The sequence below is a fragment of the Dermacentor silvarum genome, chromosome 5 (genome assembly GCF_013339745.2).
Source record: "Dermacentor silvarum isolate Dsil-2018 chromosome 5, BIME_Dsil_1.4, whole genome shotgun sequence".
In the NCBI taxonomy this organism is placed as follows: Eukaryota; Metazoa; Arthropoda; class Arachnida; order Ixodida; family Ixodidae; genus Dermacentor; species Dermacentor silvarum.
Genome location: NC_051158.1, coordinates 62,406,188 through 62,427,566, shown reverse-complemented (window position 1 = coordinate 62,427,566; position 21,379 = coordinate 62,406,188). Strand labels below are relative to the sequence as shown.

The window sequence follows — 21,379 nt, the reverse complement described above, 5'->3', positions numbered from 1 at the left end:
TGTCAACCGCGCCGGTCTGAGGGGACCGGTTTCGCAGGGGAACGACCGGACCACGGACCCGCGGCTTACTTTCCACGACATCACGGCTCACTACTAGCTGGGACGCAGGCAGTTCCCGGCTCCTCACCCGAAGATCGACAGACCCCAGGCCTCGGTGTTGAGAATTCTGCAGACGGGCTCATTTCCGTCTCGATCCAGGCTGAGCCACTACACTGCGGCTGTGCATCCCCGCTGCCCCGACTGCGGCGAGGAAAGGTCCACCTTTAATCATGTGCTGTGGCAATGTTCAGCACTGCACCACTCGCCTTTCAACAGGCAAGAAGACTGGGAAGAAGCGGTCAAGAGCGACGACCTTCAAGTCCAGCTTCGCGCTGTCCAAAGGGCCTGCGAAAGGGGTGAAGATCACGGTCTTGCGCCCCTGGTGCAGGTGCGGCCCGCGACTACGACAAAGTAGTCCCTTAGGACAAAATAAAGTTTCTTGTCGGTCTGCCTCTCTGTCTGTCATTTAGCAACGGCAAACAATTGTGAGTAACATTGGCAAATAAGAATGCGTGTCCTACGAATAGAGAACAACAAACTGACGGAATAACAATCTGTAATTGTAGCAAACTAAACATTTCAACCCATGAAGCAAACATATGCGAGATATATTACATGCTAGCATAAGAACATTGGAGCCGCATTGTTCTAAAATAGTTGTCATATCTCCATTTTTGTGGGGTTTTGTTTGCTTTCAGCAAGCGAAGTGACACACTTAAATGAGCGAGAATTATACCTTACCGGCGAATTCATTGTCCTGCAAGCTGATTTGCAATGCCTAGTTGTGGAACTTGGTAAAGAAAGTGACGGTAAGTATAAATTTGTGCATGTTGCCCCATTAGAATAGCACTTCATGTTTAAATGTAATGTGATAATGACCCTACTGTGCAAAAATCGCCTTTTTTTACCGCTACACCCAATCACTATCTGTGTTCAGTATACCGAAAACGGTCTGTGATTTATGAAAATAAAGCCTTTCCAATACGCAAAAAAATGTATTTCCTGCAGCATCTTCTTATTGCTATCCATATGGAAAGCACTTATCCAATGAACTATTAGAAGCTGTGCTATCTTCCACGTTAGTAGTACAATGAGAGAGAGAGTGGGGAAGTGGAGGGGTGGCCGTATTCATCAAATTTGTGTCCCGAACACTGCAGTCTGTGACCTATTCTCGGCCAAAAAAGCGAGAGCCAGGCTCTGAGAAGTGGTATTGCTAGCCGAAAGTTGAAACTGGCATGCGGCGGTGTTTACCCATGTAGTTGTCTTCCTCACGCGCACATACACTCTTAAAAAGGGTTGCACCCTTTGGGTCTTAACTTATCCCTCAACAATAATCATCATCTGCCTTGCTTGCATTTGAATTCAAACAAGCCATCTGGTGTAACGAAAGCCGTATTTTCTTTATCAGCCGAAGCCATGAGAATTTGCCAATATCATCATCATCATCATATTCATCATCATCAGCCTATATTTATGTCCACTGCAGGACAAAGGCCTCTCCCTGTGATCTCCAATAACCCTGTCTTTGCGAATAACCGGATCGCAAATCCAACGAAGAAATATAAGATGCGAAATGTAGGCAGTCGATAACTTTGTCAATGCGAGGAAGCGTGTACACATCTTTTTTGGTTACAGAGTTGAGACGCCAACAGCCAAGACAGAATATCCAGGAACCACCTTTTTCTTCACGAAGATGACAGGCACTGCCCAAGGACTCGATTCGGTAGCGTGCTACTACGTGCCAGAGTGGTCCGACCACAAAGGGCAACAAGACTGAAGACTAGCGGCGGTTGATTTCGGTCACGCCTGATTGAGCGGGCCCGGTTTAAATATAAATTGTGGGCACCAGGGCACCAAAGTCTGTCTGATTTTTCTTCGCCCACACATCGCTCTCAGCTCCTGCCCTACACTCGCCTCCTCCGTCTCGGTAGGCCAACCACCGCCTGGAGCTCTAGCCCCGCTGTCTTCGCTGTCTGCCTGCTATACAGAAAGCCAGGGTCTCGGATTCATCCGGTCAAATACCGTTATCAGCCCCACCACTCCGCGAGCCTGGGGTCTCCGTTCTCAAGCTGCCAAAGTTCTGGTCGTCGGGATGGGACGGCCACTTAAGTCTGCTATCTCGTCGACACTGGCGCCGAGATCCGCGTCCTTCGTCCTACGTTGGCGGAGCGACGCCATCTCAACGCGGTGAACGGATCGACCCTCCTTACCTATGGGCCAAAAGTAGGTCATTCTTGACATCGGCCTCAGACGTGCCTTTCGCAGGATCTTTGTCATCGAGAACGTGCGAAAGCCAATCATGGGATTCTTCTTCCTCTGGCACTAAAAGCTGGTCGTCGACGTGTGTCACGCCCACATCCTGGACTGGAATACACGACGAGCTCGGCCATCGAAGGCATTTCCTGTCACGCTCCACCACTCCGGCTTCTCCGGGCGCCCAGGACCATTCCCAAACCTTGGTAAGCCATTCTTGCCGAGTTTCCGGACGTCTTCCGACCACCCTCCTTTCATTCCTTGGTCGCTCACAACGTGACACATCATATCGTAACGAATGAACCTCCCGTGTTTTCTCGGGCTCATCGCCTCGCGCCGGATCTTCTCGTTGTCGCCAAAAAAGTTTCAACACAGGTTAGACATTGGCTTCATTCATCCCTCCTCGTGTCGTTCGGCCTCGCCACTCTAATGGTGCCCAAGAAGGCCGGTGACTGGCGCCCGTGCGACGATTACCAGGCTCATAACAAGGTCATTATCACGTAATCACCATCATCATCAGCCTATATTTATGTACACTACAGGACGAAGGCCTCTTCCTGCGATCTACAATTACCCCTGTATTGCGCTAGCGTATTCCAACTTGCAGCCTGCGAATTTCCTAACTTCATCATCCCTCCTGGTTTTCTGCCGTCCTCGACTGCGCTATTGTCTGCGCTATTGTCCCGTACCCGTACCCTATTCCCCACATTCAGGATTTTACATCGGCACTGCACTGGTGCACCATCTTCAGCAAGGTTGACCTGGTGAAAGCCTATCACCAGATTTTTGTGGAATGCTCAAATATTCCCGAGACCTGCAACTACAACACCCTTCGGCCTGTTTGAGTATCTGAGCATGCATTTCGGTCTTCGTAATGCGGCCCAGAGCTTTCAGCATTTCGTTGACCAGGTATTACGTGACTTGAAGTGCTGCTTTGTCTATCTTGACGACATCCTCGTCTTTAGCTCCACCTCCGAAGCTCACAAGCTCCACCTACATCAAGTGCTTGCAACACTCATCAAGTTTTGTTTGGCCGTTAACGGTCCGCAGAGCAATTTCAGTGTTATGGAGCTAGATTTCCTCGGTCATTACGTCAACGCACACGGCATTCGTCTAGTCCCGACCCGCATCACCGCCATCCCTGAGTTTACTCAGCCGTCCACAACCAGGCAACTGCGCGAATGTCTTGGCCTCGCCAACTATTACCGCCGCTTCATTCCTCGCTGCGCCAATATACTGCAGCCACTCCCCCACTTTCTCTCGGGTCTCGAGACACCGAATACTTCCGTGCCCTGAAACGACTCGGCTGATCTCGCGTTTAGAGGTATCAAAGAAACCACTGCTGGCGTGGTGCTCCTCGTCCAAGCCGAAAGCGACGCCCCCAACATACGTCATGGTTGGCTCATCGGATGCCGCTGTCGCCGCAGTGTTGTAGCAGTTAGTTGCTCGTGCTTGGCAGCGAAGACACCAAATACTTCCGTGCCCTGAAACGACTCCGCTGATATCGCGTTTAGAGGTATCAAAGAAACCACTGCTGGCGTGGTCCTCCTCGTCCAACCCAAAAGCGACGCCCCAACATCCGTCATGGTTGACGCATCGGATACCGCTGTCGCCTCAGTTTTGTAGCAGTTAGTTCCTGTTGCTTGGCAGCCCATCGCCTTCTTATCCAAGAAGCTCGCGCCATCTGAGCGCGGCTGCCGCACCTTCGGCCGAAAGCTGCTCGCTAACTATTTGGCTGTGAAGCTCTTTCGATATTTTCTCGGGGGACGCTTGTTTCTTTTCCTTACTGACCATAAACCATTGACGTACGCCCTAGCGTCCAGCAGCACCTCCTACGCTCCCAGAGAACTCAGACAGCTCACCCACATCTTTGTACACAAGAAACATTGTTACAACAGCTGAAAATCTAACGCCGTTACTGACGCTCTTTCTTGCGTCGCCATTCATGCAACGGACCACGGACGACCGGTCATCGAATTCACGACCATGGATGCCGCTCCGAGTATCGCCGCCGAACTCCAGCTGCTTCGCGCGAGCGGCACCTCTCTGGTGTTCGAAGATGTCTTGCTCCCTGACTGCGACGTACCCCTCATTTGTTACACGACGACTGTACTCTCTAGTCCCTGAATTTCTCGCACATACCGACGGTCCGTCTTTGATGTCCTTGATTCCTTGGCAAATCCTATCATTCACGCACTCTTCGTTATCTGTGGCCTTGTATCGATGTACATACATCGCTGGTCACGCGCATGCCTTAACTACTAACAGTCTAAAGTGCAACGCCACACTCCGACTCCTCTTGGCACATTCCCGTCCCCGGATGTGGACGTGGACATTCTCGGCCCCCTTCCACCCCGTGGGAACCATCGCAGCCTGTCAACCTGCATGGAAAGGTTCACCAGATGGCCTGAAGCAATGCCCCTCCTAGATATAACGGTGGAGTCGACAGCTCGAGCACTAATCACTCTCTGGAGTAGCTGCTACGGTGCCCCTTCCACCATTAAGACCGACCGTGGTCGTCAATTTGACTCAACGTTATTCGCCATTCTATCTCAGCTCCTCGGTGTCAATAACATTAAGACTGCCTCCTACCACTCAATATCAAATGGGATCATCGAACGTTTTCACCGCCAACTGAAGGCTCCACCTATGGCTTCAACTTTTCCTTCATCATGGATCGAGCGCATTCCTTTCAGTATGCCTGGCATCCGCACCGCTCTTTGCAGTAACTCTGCCGCCAGCACAGCCGAGCTTACGTTTGGCACCACACTTCGAGTCCCTGGCGAATTCTTCGACGAATAACTCACCGTACCTGCTCACGTTTCCGACTACGCCTACCATCTACGTAGCACTGTGTGTACTGTCCTCCCCCCCCCCCCCCCCCACACACACACAATGACATTCTCGTCGGGAAGACGTCAACCCTGACCTTCAGGACGGCGCGAACGTCTATGTGCGCCACGACGCAGTGTATCTTCCCTTACAGCTCCCGTATGATGGCCCGTTAAAGATACTCAGGCGTGCACGTATTTCCTATTGCTCATCAATGGCCGCAAAGACCTGGTCTCCGTCGACCGTCTGAAGCGTGCGTATGTAGACTCTGCCACATTTGCCACTTCCGCTGGCACATTCCTTACCGACGGGGCCAGTCCTACTCACCGCGTGCGTTTCACACCGCCACTAACCGTTCTGCGCCACTCTTCCCGCTCTCACGGCTTCTTCACTAGAAGGGGGACCCTGTAGTAGCCTACTGCGTGCCACAGAGGTCCTTACTCACCCCACGGGCCCATACCGCATTCTTCGACAAGTGACTAACGTCACGTAAAAGATTGTGTCTGCCAATACGACTACATCTTATGTTCCGTTGTCCTGCGACGTCGTCCACGTTTCCAGACTCAAGCGTTACCACCCTTCCTCTGCTGTGGGTTCTTAGTGGCACCGGGTTGGTGGTTCTGCTACAGTGGGTCATGCTACGTGTAATTCGAAAAATATGATGTTGACACTTCGATGTAGTGGGATGTACCTATAGGCGGCCTCTGGCTTATCTTGCCGATGTTGGTTGGCGTCCATGTTGACCAGTGCTTGCTCTACACCTTGTAAATAGTTTCCTTACTGTGCTTACACGTAACAGTATATACTAATATGTTCCCAAACATTGTGATTGCGAGCCTAACGAATCAAAACGAGTCAGATTATCGGTATGAAGCTGTTATTCCCACAACTGGTGCATGAAGCAATGTAATCGTTTGTATTCATCATGAACTCACCTTGTCAGTGACTTCACGACGAATCAGTGAATGATTATCAGTGACAATCAGTATATTTGCCCAACGGTTAAAAAGGCAAACTCATGCTTACATTTCTAGGCGTTTATATATCGCCTTCAAGTAAATTTTCTTCCAAGAGATTAACAAACATTTTGAAGATGTGTCCTGCTCCATGGTTCATAATCGGAGATTTTAATGCGCACCACATGGCATGGTGAAGCACAAGGACAAATGCAAGAGGGCGAAGACTAGCAAACTTCGCCTGCAACCATGGGATTTCACTCCTGAATGACAGCAGGCCAACGTTCCTACAAGACGTGAATTATGGCAGTTGTCTTGACCTAGCTTTGGTATCCAGCTCTTTCGCAAGATGTATTACATGGTTTTTGGATATCGAGACCACGGGACTGATCACATTCCCCGTAAATTATTATCAAAGTGTTGTCCAGGTCCTTCCCACGGAGCACTAATTGAATGACTTGATTTGACTATTTCTGCCTCTACCATGTAAGATGTTTGTCGAGAGGGCTTGTCCTCTGGATTAAAGGAAACCATTAGATGTGCAATGCGAGATGCCACGCGCACTTTAACGGCTTCATCTAAGCGCATAGGGTTGGATATAGAGTTAGAGCGGCTTCCTGCACTCCGTCGCCGTGCGAAGCTGTGATACCAGCGTACAAAATCCATCGATGAAAATGGGACAGGCAGATGACTACAAAGAAAACCCAGCGTCGCAAAGGTAGACTAGCATCTTGACGTTGGAAAATGTTTCGCCTGTCACTACACCCCCGGAAGCCACTTTCCCACATCTGGAGAACCGTACGTGTTCTGCGTTCCCTCCCCGAACAACGCTTCCCATTCAAAGTGCTGGCGCTGTTCCAGAGGCTGCTGGATGTTGAAATTGCTATCACTTTTGTGTAAGGATCGATGGCCGAGCAACCGGTCTAGGCTCTCCAGTCTCCAATGACGTCCCTACTTCGCGTGACTGCCGCATGAATGTTCCTTTCACAATGGAGGAACTTGAGGGGGCTCTTGCTCTATGCAAGCGTTCTTAATCCCCGGGACCAGACGGAACATTATACCGTGCCTTGTGCAGCCTGAGTGAATGGGCCCGGAGAGAGCTGTTAGATCTCTACAACGTATCCTGGCAAGATGGCATGGTTCCCGAAGAAAGGAAGACTAGCCGATTGGTCCCTGTCCGGAAGCACGGCAAGTCTCCACTTGAACTCAGCTAATTCCGCCCAATAGCGTTGGCCAGCGGTGTGGGAAAGATAATGTAAAAAATTATTCTTGGCCGTATGGAGTGGTACCTCGAACACTACAACTTGCTCCCAAATTGCATGGCTGGTTTTCATAGAGATCGCTCATCAAAAGAAAGTGTTGTTGATCTCAGTATGTCCAGCATCAAAAGTTAATTGTCTCTCGAACTCAAAAGTTCCTCATTATCTGCAGCTTTGTTCGTAAATGTCAAGGGGGCATACGATAACGTATCTAACGAGGCTATTTTCGATGCTCTTATGATGGTTGGCTTTGGGGCCAAGTTTTTCAATAGATTTCTAATTATCCATTTGTGATATCGTTCTTTGTGTGTACCGGAGATGGCTTAACCACACGACACTACAATTATGTAAGCGTTCTTCAAGGCAGAGAACTAAGACCCACCCTGTTACACCTCACACTCATTGGTGTCGTTGAACACCTGCCAGCAGCGATGAAGAAGTCAATGTACGCAGACGATACATGTGTATAGACTTCAGGTGTGACACGTCCCCAGATACGTGCAAGACATGAAAAAGCTGATACTATTACAGATACTCCGATACCAAGGTCTTGAAATCTCGCCAGACAAATGGGAACTGGTGGGGTTCACTCTCAAACCATGCTCAGGTCATTCCTTATGAGAAGGCTCACAGATTTCTGGGCATAATCATTGGCAGGATCTCTCATGGAGCCCGCACGCTACCTACTTAAAACAGCCCCTGGCAGCAATTTTCCAGCTTTTCAAGTTTCTGGCTGGACAGACTTGGGGAATGTCAGTCCATGCAATATTGGAATTGTACAGGTTTTTTTTTCTGTGCTTTTTGAGATACAGTTTGCCCGTAATCACCAACACTTGCAGGACAAATATTCGTGCTCTACAGGCTATTCAAGCTCGGGCTTGCCTTGGTTTTCCTAATTGCACATCAACAGTGGCGACTATTGCAATTGCCCGAGACCAACCTATACAAACACAAATTGCGGTTGAAGTGCTGAGAGATCTTATTAGGCACTCTGAACGTGCCCGTTCTCATCATCTTGCAACACTACAAGGCAACAGGCATCATTTTGTACTACGACCTCGGATTATTACACCCGCCTTCTATAGACGGTTTTCAGCAGCGGCGCACGGGCGCGGCCATGTTTGATCATGTGATTGCGCCGGCATGACTGGCCTTGGGTTGAAGGCCAGCGAAGGAGCCGTACTGCTGTAGTCGTGGGCGACGGTGCGGCAAGCGGCGTTGTTTCGGGTCCACCGATGGACAGCGGCTGGATCGACGACACAAAGCTCTGGCCCATGGTTAAACGATCATGTAAGTGAACCATTGTTTGTCATTTTAACGTTGTATGTGCTCGCGCCGGAGCGCTCTGGCGCTCGATCATCGTGCATGCGCGTCGCTCGTTCGCGCCGAGCGATTCGAGCTCATGGAGGCTTCTTGTGCGGCGTTCACGTCAGTTCGCTAGTTCTTTTTCTTTTTGTGGTTAGTGCGGTGTACTTAAGCTACGATCTGAGCTGTTTGAAGTGGTTGCCCAGCCTCTCGCGCTTTGCTTGACGGCCTCGAATGTGTATGCTTGAGCGCCGAGTGAAAAATCCGTGTCCGCTTGTGTTTTGACATCTCGCTCGCTGGTGTTTTAGCTTCCCACATACGTTCAGGTAAGCGTTTGCCTCGATACTGGTGCACTGATCTCTGCAGAATTCACCAGTGCGGCGGGCAGGCAATAGTTTCGCGTAGTTGACTTCAGAGCTGCAGATTGTGTTTGTTGGATGTACTAACTGAATGCTCCCGAACGGGTGTTGTTTCATAGTAAAACCCCTGTCACACCTGCACGTTCGATCGCAATTGAGTCTCGATCCGAATTCCGTCGGTCGTGATCCGCAAATCGTAATCGAAGTGTCCGATTTCGATCGGAGACCGACGTAAGCAGCTTCAAGCTCAGTGTGACAGAAAACGAGGTACAACGAGAAAGAAAGAGATCCGAAGAAATAACCCTCTAAAAAGGCCGTTTTATTTTTTATGCACGTATAATTTTGAAAATCTGTGTGCTGCGTCGACGCCATGCACGCAGTTCTGAGATTTGCAGACGATCAGAATCGGCGGACGTGGCACGTCGTTTACCTAAAATACCGAATGAAAAAGTAATTTTTCTGAAAATTGATTTGTACGTACCTTTACTACCTATTAGGCACGTTTATTATTTGCTTTGGCTTAGTTACACTTAAAGCGTTAGAGCCCAAACAACACGATCCTGATCCTAGGACTGTGTAGTAGCGATCATTTTCGATTGCGATCGAAAGTCCGAGCCGGATCGAGGCTCGATCGCGATCGAAAGTGGCCATGTGACAGGGGCATAACTTTGGCTAGCTGTAACTCAAGCGTTTTATAAATGAGAGCTCCCGTTTCAACTTTTCAAACTCTTCATAGGAGAGCAACACCAGCTTAGTAATCAAATATGTATTAATTATTGAAACTCCAGAACTATAATTTATAAATCCAAACGATCAGTTTAATATCAGACTGTATCTATCGTGTTATTTTAGTTCTTTCAAACATCTGCAGATGTCTTGAGGAGTAAATAAAAAATCTGCTTTCTTTCATTGACATTGTTTTTCATTCCCGCAGTACATACAAATGTTTCTCCCCTATTTCAGTTGTCAACGACTACATGGTCAAGGCAATCGATCAAGATGGGAAGCCTGCACAGGACTACAGGGGGTTCGCAGAGGGCATCAACCTTTTTGACAGTGGCAATGTTGGGAAAGCTTTGTGTCAATCCAAGGATGACATCTGTAGCATAAAGCTGTGTTCCAAGCTGCAGTGTTGGGTAGGGATAGTCCTTGGTTGGACGCTCATCAACAAAGTGAATAGAACATACCTGAAAGAAAAGGGTGATTCATGTAATACTTACAATGGTTTGCTTTTATTTGAACATAAGAATAAAGGAGTCCACATAAATAAAAAGCACGCACATGGGTAACGCATGCAGTTCTTATTGCAAACTGCCACAAATGTGACAAAAAAAGACAATCGCAATGTGCTGCCAATGTCTCTTCCATAATCACAAATAATGTCATAATTTCATAGTGTCAAATAATGCCACAATTTCGCGATGTCAAAAGAGGCTATGAAAATTAAAGTAAATAATATATATATATATTCAGCATGCGCTTTGGGGGAACCCTGAAAGACACAAGGCAGAATGAAACAGCTGATTTGTAGTTACCACTACTTTAAAACGCAGCTAATCAAATAATGTCAAACTGGTGAGTTTTAAATTATTTACTTTTATTTTCATGGTTTCTCTTGACATCGCGAAATTGTGACATTATTGTATATCACTTTACAATAAACACGCAACCAACGCTTCTAGCGTTGTTTGAAACAATATTTTTATGCTTCAGCGTCAACACAGCGCTAGCTTTCGCGCACCTGTTGCTGGCCACAAACAACGCCAGGTCTACGTTCTGATCACACCGTGCATCCGATACAGCAGCGAGACCAACATATGTAAAATCAGACGCGCAGGCAGGAATTCGTCAAGCTTAACGATTTAAAAATGCGATTCAGACAGCACTTTTCCAATCTTTTCTGCAGGAGTTCTCACCGCGACAACTAGTACGCCTTAATTGGCACCGATCCCGGCGCATATATATCACGCACGTGGCGTGTAATTTCGCTTAACGATAAACATCACTGATAGCAGGTGACTGTTCCAATACGATATCGCTAATGCTTGTGTTCTGCCACGGAAACACCGCATCGTGACCTTAATGTACAGCAAGCGCAAGATGGGAAGTTTATGCACTATTCCGCAAGCCGAGCGCGTTCGCTTATTCGGTACTATGATCTGCCACTTACTCTTGCCGATGTGCCTTAATTGAAGTTCTTTCTCTGTAGGTTCGCTATCCAGCATTGTCGGGTGAGCTTGTTTTTCTCTCCTTGAGGAAATCGGTGCATGGAAAACGGCCTCGGGCACGCGGGCAGTCTTGATGCAGCTGTGGCGCGTGTATTTCACACACCGACGTGTTCCACAGCTTAATGTCGCCATCACAGTTTTTGCATCCGACCACAGCACACGTTTTCCCTCTTAATCTCCAGATGGAGCAGAATATTGTTCGACGTTTGACAAACTGCGCTTGTTAAACGCCGCTGGCTACGCTTTCGCGACTGAGCAATGGTTGTTTCGTTTGCGCGCCCAAGGCCAGAGATGTCCAACACGCGCGGCGCTCCGGTGGCGCCATCTGGTTTTAGTTGCACAAACTGGCTGCTGCAAATCGTCTATAAGACTTCGCCCTGGGAACTAAGCCAACGATTCCTCCGTGGTTTTTGGCTAAATCTGCAGTGCACCTCGCCATTCGAGGCCTCAGAAAAAAATCTGAGCTGTCATCACCAGCTCGTAAACAGGTAACGCAGCTCTTGGCCAGTGTTGCCAGGTTTGGCTATATATAGCCAAATTGGGCTACAGAAAAAAATTTTTGGCGTCGACATGGACGAGTTGGCTATGTGGCTATATTTGGGCTACTGAAAATCTGCGACTTGGCTTTGTTTGGGCTATAAATGGCGCCCTCATCCACGCTCCAGAGGTCGCTTTTATCGGGTAGACGCTAATATCGAAGGCTTTGTTTTAGCTGGCTGAGCCGGCAGAGCGGTTGTGCATCTGTGCGTACGCGAAATCACCGCCCCTACCCTTCCCTTCCCTCTCTGCGCCGTTGTCTGAGATGCACAATCTTTGATGCACTTAAACTTACACCCCGATTGACCGTTATGCACCCAATCCCCAGGCATGGGGATGAGCCTGGGAGTTGTGGGTTTTTCGCAGTACACTGTACTGTGGGCGTTTATTCTGCACTTCTTCATCATCTCTACATTATCGTGCGTGTGCTCCTCATCTTCATCATGCGTGCGGACGCATCATCATCAGCGTGGACTGTGTCAAAGGCTGTTCAGGCTGGTTGTGGACGCCGCCCCTCTTCGCCGTGTCGTCTATCGGGATCAATAAAGGTCCGCCCTTACTGTGACGTCACAAGTGGTGGAGGTGCTTCATGGTTCCCCGTCATCTACGCCCCTGGCCTACTCCCTGGAGCTTCGTTTGGGTCGCCGCTTGTGCCCACTGTCTGTCAGCATGTCGCAGGACGAGCACCCTGGCGCTTCTACCCTAACCATCCCGCCTACACAAGCCGCACCTTCTGTGATCATCAGCGGCCACCAGCGTGATCCCCATGTGTTCGGTGGTCTTCGCGGTGAAGATGCTGAGGACTGGCTGGATGATTACGAGCGCGTAAGCTCTGCTAATCGGTGGGATGATCCCCACAAGCTCCGCCATGTCTCGTTCTACCTCACCGGTGTGGCGAAGACCTGGTTTTTCAACCATGAGATTGCTTTCACCGATTGGACGAACTTCAAGCAGCCGCTTCGGCAAGTTTTTGGCATGCCAGTGGTTCGCTCCGCCATCGGGAAGAAAACTCTGGATGCTCGCAAACAACTCTCCGGCGAGTCCTACACATCGTACTTCGAGGATGTGCTTGCACTCTGTCGCCGTGTCAATGTTGCCACGGCTGAGTCAGACAGGATACGCCACGTTCTTAAAGGTATTGGGACTGTGGCCTTCAACGCGCTCGCCGTCAAGAACCCGGCTACCGTCGCTGACATCGTCTTGACGTGCCAGCGCCTCGACGAGCTCCAGTCCGTACGCTTGCAGCCGGACTTCAGCGAACACCGTTCTGCTGGCAGACCCCGACTTGCGCATGATGATCCGGGCGATCATACGCGAAGAACTGCAGCCACTTGGCTTCTCATCTCCGCTGATGATTCCTGCTCAGCCTTCTGGTGCAGCATTGCGCGACGTCATCAGAGAGGAACTTGCGTCAATGACTTGCTCTGCGAATGTGGAACCTACGGCCCCTCGCACCGTACCAACATACGCGCAGGTTGTTGCCGCGCCTCCAACTAGTGGACGTCCAACGTTGCCTCTACCCACATACACGCAGGTTGGTGTCGCTCCTCCGGCCAATGTCCCCTCATTACCACTTGAGCCGTCATCGCCCCATCTGACCGCACTATCTCACAGCGCACTGAGCGCCCCTTACTACCCGCCTTGGCGACCGTCTCGTCCTACCTGTTATTACTGTTGTTATCGCGGCCATATATTACGTTTTTGTGACGTCACAGTAAGGGCGGACCTTTATTGAGCCCGAGAGACGACACGGCGAAGAGGGGCGGCGTCCACAACCAGCCTGAACAGCCTTCGACACAGTCCACGCTGATGATGATGCGCCCGCACGCGCGATGAAGATGAGGAGCACACGCATGATGATGATAATGTACAGATGATGAAGAAGTGCGCAATAAATGGCCACAGTACTAACATGGGTATGCTCAGGAAGGCAGATCAATAAAATAGGGTTGGGGCCGTCGGGCGATCGGGGCCCAGTGTGTTCATGGCCATGTCTTAATTCTGGATGAAGTACCGCGCCGGGCACAGCTTTCGACCTACTCCACGTATCTCGCGCGAAGCTTTACATCCATTTTCCCTCACCTGCTAGATGAATTTTTGTTCGTGCTTACATTCGAGATTCATTTCGATAGGTTGGAGGTAAGAACGGATCTTCCTCAGAGAGGAGAATCCAAACATGGGGAAGTGGGCCAAGTAGGCAATAACGTATAAAAAATAATGGGAGCAAGACCACGAGCCAAAGGCGGGTTCTGGTGCTTTTACTTCCAGATGGTTTGCCCGTAATGTCACGGATGCAGATACTCATTTTGATAATACTGAAACATGTTTGCCACGATGACATCAGTGCACCACGTCACATGAACTTCACCCACCGTGTTAGCTTAGCAGGTGAGGTGTCGCGCTGCTGGACTGGTGGACGCGGGTTTGATTCCCGGCCACGACGGCCGCATTTCGATGCGTGGCCAAAATTAATCCGGAGTCCCCCACTGCGTCATGCCATATCGTGGTTTTGGCACGTAAAAACCCAGCAATTGTTAGAGAGTTTTAGAATAGGGGCCTCAAACTTTTGGGCGCCCCAAAGAAATAGCGTCGAAGCCACTGCGCATGCGCAAGACGGAAACTGTGCTTGGATTTTGCGTCAGGCACGCTATTTCAGCGATTTAGCAGGAGCCCCAAAAGATGCCCCAAAAGCTTTTGTCAACAAACATGGCGGCGCCCATCGAAGCGTCGGCTCTAACCTAGCACCGAACTGGGCTCAATTCGTGGTAACGCGTGAAGTTCGTAAGCTAGGAGAAGTGATGGCGGTTATCGCTTTCGCTCAACTAACATGTGTAATGAGGATTGATTCATTAGACACCGCTGATTCTGAATTCATGGCTCGTAGGCCTAACACGGATAGACTTGGCTGCGTGAAGGTACGTAAAGTTGGTTACTCAAACTTAACCGCAACAAGTTGCTTGCTGCTAATAGAATTAGTTCTAAATTGTAATTAAACACGTAAATATAAATTACTCTTATCATAAAATGCTATATTTTATTTTAATATTTATGATACAACGCTAACACCCGCAAAGCTCTTTGGGGCCCCAAACGTTGGGGGCACCTATTCTGAAACTTTATTAGCACATCAACATCATTTGCTTTTTGACAGTAACCGGTTTTCACAGCATAAACACTGTTATCAATTTGTTATTTACCTTTGCTCTTTGCGCGCTGTCGCGGCTTTTACCATTTCGAGCGAGTTATGTTTGGGACGTGCTCGTCGCCCAAAGGACTGCGCGCTTCTTACACTGGTGTGCCGTTTTGCGCAGTAATCTTTTAAAGCTTCGCTTATACCGATTCAGAGAGCGAGTGGCACCTGTTGGCTGACACTTTATTTTAACGCATGTTCTTGCCTTGCTAGAGACCTAAGATGGCGGCCAGCTTGATGTAAATGAACAGTGTATAGATCATGTAACAGGTAACCCGGGCCAAGCTAATTTAGAAAGTGAAAACAAGTTAGGACGATGAGACAAGTAACACGAGATATCATAGCGCAAAGGACTTGTTTTAGGTCATAAAAAAGAAGCCGTGAGCACGTCGCAGATCGCTGGACAGCTGAACTTTTACGCCGTAGGCAGAGATGACGTGGGACATCGATGATGGTAAACATTATTTTGCGTTCACGACAGCTAAAAAGCCGAGTTTGTAGGTAATATTATTACTGTAAATAACTAAAAATAATAACTTAGTACTATCTGTCATAAAATAAAAGCACTGATTTCGCCATCTGCGCTGGAACTTAAGAGCTTCCGGGCCCAACAAAAAAGTGTTCTGTGCAAGCATGATGTCGCTGATGTTGATGTCAAGGGCCGACCGTAATGGCGGCACGGACATTTTGTTACACCGGGTTGTGCAAAAAAAGGAATGCCGTAGTCGAATGTGAAAATGTATACACAAATAAAACTGCAAATAATAATGGCTATATTTGGCTACGAAATTTTTTTGCAGTTTTTTGTGTTTGGCTACATTTGGGCTACAACTTCTCTAGCTTTTGGCTACGCCGCCTCGTCGGACCTGGTAACACTGCTCTTGACGAGTGGTATGCCGACCACGTTCCCATTTATACAGATGGATCAGAAACTGTCGAGAGTTCCTCTGGAGCCGTGGTTTTTCCTGCGAGAACAACAAGCACCAGTTTCAAGACGTGTCACCAAACGGTATCGACGGCTGCGGAACTTGCAGCTCTTCGCGCTGCACGTCGTCTCGTCCCGTCAGCCAAGAACAACCTCGACGATGGTCCACATTCAGTGACTCGAAGGCAGCACTGCAGTCTTTACTGTAAGCCCTGCGGAGCTGACCACACGAACACCTGGTATTCTTAATTAGAGAGCTAATCTATACCTTGGATGAGCAAGGACGCTACGTGACACTTCAGTGGCTTCCAAGTCACTCTGGCGTCACAGACAACGAGCACGCCGTTAACGTTGCTCGGTCGGCTCTTCAAAGCGACAAAGAAGAGTCCATACGGTTATGAAGGACAGATGCCGCTAGAAACATTCGAATGCTCACCCGGGTGTCACGTTCCTATGTGGAACAAACTAAGTTTTCAAAGCAGCCGGCAGCACCACCTTGACTTTACTGTTCGCCTTCGTATCCCAGCTGGTCTCTGCCGACGAGAATCTACCCTGCTCTGTAGAATATGGCTAGGAGTAGCCTTTACGAAGTCGTTTGCTTTCCGAATCAGATGAGCGAAGAATGCCTCGTTTGATGACTGGTAGCGAGGAGACTCGTCAACACCTTCTGTGTGACTGTCCTCTCGACAATTTACAGAGACGATCGCTTGCAATCACGATAATGCGCTTGGACCAAAGACCTTCAAGAGAGGAAACCATTTCAGAATGCCGACACAAGCCATGACAACAGAGGGCGACGAGGGCTCTGTTGCATTTTTAAGGACTACAGGATTGGACAAGCGGCTCTAGCTTAAATGACGTTCACAGTGCTACAAGTGCGACTGTGCTATGTAGTGATTGTATGCGGTTACAGTGAACGACTGTGATTGTGTGTGTGTGCTCCCTTTCTTCCTCTATCTCTACTTTTCTGTAAATTTACCTCCCCCTTCCCTTCTCCCTAGCGTAGGATAGCAAACCGGATCTTCCCCTGTGGTTAACCTCCCTGCCTTTCCCCTTTCTTCTGCTTCTCTCTCTGTTTATCACACATATCTAGCACTAGAGGACAGTTGTATTTAGTATATCCGTCTAAGTCATGCATGCGCGAATTCACATCTCTTAGTAATACCACCTGTCCTGATTTCTTGAACACATTGCTATCGCTTCTAATACAACCAATCAATTCTCTATTTTTATCTCTGCTAACACTACCTGTCCATGAGTAAGCTACTCCAAGCTACGTATTTTCGCCTTCCCATTTGCCGCTAATCTACAAATGCTCTTCACATGTCTCTTTTAGCCTTTGCCACTGCATACATCGCCTAATTAGGATGCTTGCACGTGTACATTTCCTTGATCCAGTCATTCATTTGCACACTTGCCATACAAAATTGTCAATAACAGGCGGCTACTCCAAGTCTCGTAGATGCATTTCGGTCAAGGCGTACACGCTAATCGTTCCGTCATTCAGCAGCGTTTGAATTTACAGCCATTTTTCCTGCTTGCCACGAGCTTGCATGTTTATGTAACAAATTCTTCATCCTCTATTCTCGTGATCTAATAAGATGCTTGTGGTCTAATTATGCCGTTTACTGGTGTGTCGCTACATTCAATACTTAATCTGCCTTCCTGATTGCCTGGAGTCCGCCTAAAAACGCCACAGCCCGCTCCGCGAACCAATGTCCAACCGGTGTTGCTACACCATCGCCAGAATGTATCCCGTCACGCAAAAAAACGCCTTCGCGGCCTGCTCGGTGCAATTCTCTGTTGATGTCAATGACCGTAAAATGCATTGCCCTAACTAGCACCCAAGGTTCCCTGTTTACTGAGAGCACTGCCCTTTCAATTGCATAACCCTGCCTATCAACCTCTGGCACCATGCACACTGTGATTTATACTTCCTTCGAAACAATCCACAGGTCGGTGACCCCTTTGGCTATTTGCTTCGCTATCCCAGCCCCTCGTCCTTGCAGTACGTCAATCACTCCGCCCATTATCACCACTAGATGACTCTCCTCCATTGTATGCAATACAATACAAGTTTATTTCTCTTTGTGGTGCAGTTTGAACACAAAGAGCGGATGCTGAGCAAAAAGCTGCTTTTTGCAGCTTGAGAAACGCCCTGCGCCCGTAGGTCAACGTCATGCAGACAGATGCATTTTACGCACAAAATGGATAAACAGCAACACCAACGATTGTTTAAGACTACTATTTAAAATTGCATCGGTCAAAAAACACAAGCACACCAAATAATATATATATATATATATATATGAAGTGTCTATCTAAGATAGACACTCTGAAACGTACTGGTATCAGTAGGCCAATACTCAACCACTTGTATAAATAAATAAAGAAATGACATGTACAACACTCATCAGCTAGAACAGGTCAAAGAAATAATTATTGAACATTTTCAAAAGGTGGTTAATCAGCATGCCCTTTGAAATTTGTTCAACAAAATTGATATTTGCATTGAGAATATTAAGGTACCTCGGTAAGACATGTGATGGAGACTGTTGGCGATATGTAGTGCGACAAAAAGGTTGGCACGATCGGACAGAATTTCGGGTATTGTAAACAGGTATGGGACAGTTTAGTTTGAATAAGGACAAGAGTCAGTCATTATTACCCCGAACTGCGGTTTTGTATGAACAGTAACTTGTAGGGATACAACTCGATGACTTTGAGGATATGAAAAGCAGTGAAGTACGAGTTAGTATGTGTGTACCATGGTACATTCGCGATTAGACGTATTGCTCGTTGTTGAGCAACAAGAACTTTTTGTTCATTTTGTTTCATCATTTTGCCCCATATAGTCAAACAGTAGGAAATAATTGGTAGCATATATGCATTATATATCAAGATCTTTGCCTGTTGAGGAAGTACGTGTCTATGGCGATTTACAATACCGTTTATTCTGTTTATTCTTAACCTTACGCTGTCGACATGCGCATCTTAACTAAGTGATTCAGTAAAAACCACGCCTAGGCTTTTTACAGCTGGTACGATCTCAATTTTACTGTTCCCTAAAACAAGATCAAAGTTACAGTGATGTATTCTGTTTTTCGGTCTAAACAAAATGCTTTAGTTTTATTTGTAGTAATCCTAAAACTGTTTTTGAGTGTCCATTGCCGCAAGTATTCCAAAAAATATTTGCCTTTATTAAATACTTCTTGTTCTGTTTTACCTGAAATTAACATGGTTAAGTCATCGACGTATGCTTTGATATTTACTGCAACTGGGGCAAGAAATATGTCATAATGTAAAGAAGGAACACTAGAGGCCCTAAAATACTTCCTTGTGGTACACTTTATCGGATGAGTGCTAGTCTGGAAAATACACGGTTATGAACAACCATCTGTTTTCGGTGTTTCAGGTAGGACTCCAATAATCTTACGCTATTTCCTCTTATTCCATAGTGTTGGGGTGTTTGTATTAGTAGGTCGTGATTTAGGAGATCAAAAGCTTTCGAAAAGTACATATATCCGAGTTCTACATATATCCCGAGTATCCCGCATACATTCCTTGGCTTTCACTATCACCTCTCTAACCGGTTATCAAGGAAGCGCGCTAATTTGCACTCGGTCGCCCTCTCCTACCCCATGTATTATCAGCGGTTCTACTTTTCGCTTGTTCGAATGGCCCACAAGAGCAGCTGGAGGCTTTTCCTGCTCCTCGTCGCAGACAGCTACAACTGGGGCCGCAATGCACTACCCGCCAGTCTCATGCTCACCCTTCGCTTTGTTGCCTTCCGCGGCCGGCACTTTAGTGGTAGCCCCTTCGTGACAATCACTGAAGTTTCCGGCTTCCGGAGAACGCTTCCAGCGTTTTGCCCGAATGATCCCCCGGTGCTTCTCCCACTCATCATCATTCACTTCGTGGATATGCGGTGTTTTTTTTTTCTCCTGGCTCAGCGCGCCGCGGAGAGAAACAGAGGCGGGGGTCGGGAAGGCAGGGAGCTGGCGAGAAAGAGACCGCGTGCACATGCATCGGTCTCCCCCTCCTCCTCCGGGTTGCCATGGCGACGGCGCAACAGTTTCTTGGCACGCACTCCAAATTACGGCTGGCTTACACAGCTTCGCTGTTAAAAACTTATTGTTTTGGCACGCTTCTCCTACTGCGCTGAAAAGGCTCCTCCAGTCGGCACGTCTCCTTAAGATGGCGTCTCTCGAGAGAATGGCGATACCGTTGATACCGGCGTTGGGCGTTGAGTGGCACATGAGGTTTGAGAGCAAAGCTTCCTTTGCCTTTCTTTCGTGGCGTCGCGTGCGTGGATTGGTTGCTCGCATTTATGAATGATCAATTGCATTCGCTCAACTCATAAAGGGTACAGAAATGAAGGAGGCCTTCAAACATGTCTCCACGAGCACGAAGCATGATGGTTTACTGATTAGGTGACAAAGGCATGCATACATGTATGCAAGACAACGGCACTGAACTGACATTTCGGCCGCGGCACCAGTCTTCATCGTAGTAAGAATGACGAAGGTGAAGTCTGACGAATGCTAAATCCGATGACGATGTCGCGGCCGAAATGTCCGTAAAATGTCTTTTGCAACGTGCTCCTAGCCTGTCTGGCGTCGTTTTTGTCACACACACACACACACACACACACACACACACACACACACACACACACACACACACACACACACACACACACACACACACACACACACACACATATATATATATATATAATAAATACTATGTGAAAGCATTCGCTAAGGGCAATATTTCAAATTGTTTCCAGGACGCAGCATCTGCTTACTCTGGACATCTGCCTCCAGTGTAAATAACGAACAAAGCAAGTGTCTGAATGACTTACAACAGTTGTGCCAAATGCCTATGAAGGATGTTACAAATAACATTAACAAATGCAATGAGCACGATGCTTCGGAGCAGGGAGCAGACGAGAAAGCAAATCAAGGATTCCTGGACCGTACGAGCTCTCAGAAGTAGTTTTTCGTTTGTTCAATTATTGCTGACGATGAATATTTTTTTACCTAAATATGTCAAAATAAAAGTACTGAACATTTTAGTGAAAATTCATGACTTAGTTCATTAGAATGTTTGTGTCTCTTTTTATGACGAAACTTGTTGTGGTCTCTAATGTTGTCTTGCATCTGCAGCAGTTACAGAGGCAGCTATAATAGGCACAAAACACTGCATGCACTTAAAGTAAGTGCATGGAAGCGAGGGGCTTGGTCTTGAATCTAGGTGACCTGTCCTTAACTTGTGGTATTCATGCAAAAATATGGCCCACGTCACCTGAATTATTCACTTTTCTGGCGTGTACTGGTATTTCTTTTAAAACCAATCCGGCAGCTCGCTTACCAAGATAGCGTTCGCATTGCAGCCACGTGTTATAACGCTCTTATGTATATGAATGTCTTCTTGCTAGAATATGAAATTCAACACTGATACCGTCCGTTGGCAACGCTCAACCAGTTGGCT

General features: G+C 47.9%; 1 protein-coding gene across 3 annotated transcripts in view; it reads left to right on the top strand.

The window, feature by feature from the left end:
- The window catches only part of LOC125945648 (uncharacterized), a 126,777-nt gene extending 105,826 nt beyond the window's left edge, over positions 1-20,951 (top strand). For all 3 annotated transcript variants that reach the window (XR_007467129.1, XR_007467128.1, XM_049667855.1), the window contains 2 exons: positions 738-848; positions 20,676-20,951. Coding sequence is in view for 1 of the 3 variants with exons in the window: in XM_049667855.1 (XP_049523812.1) it covers positions 738-848; positions 20,676-20,884 (320 nt within the window). In the remaining 2 variants the exon portion in view is untranslated. The remainder of the gene's footprint in view (positions 1-737; positions 849-20,675) is intronic.
- Positions 20,952-21,379: the final 428 nt, after the last annotated feature.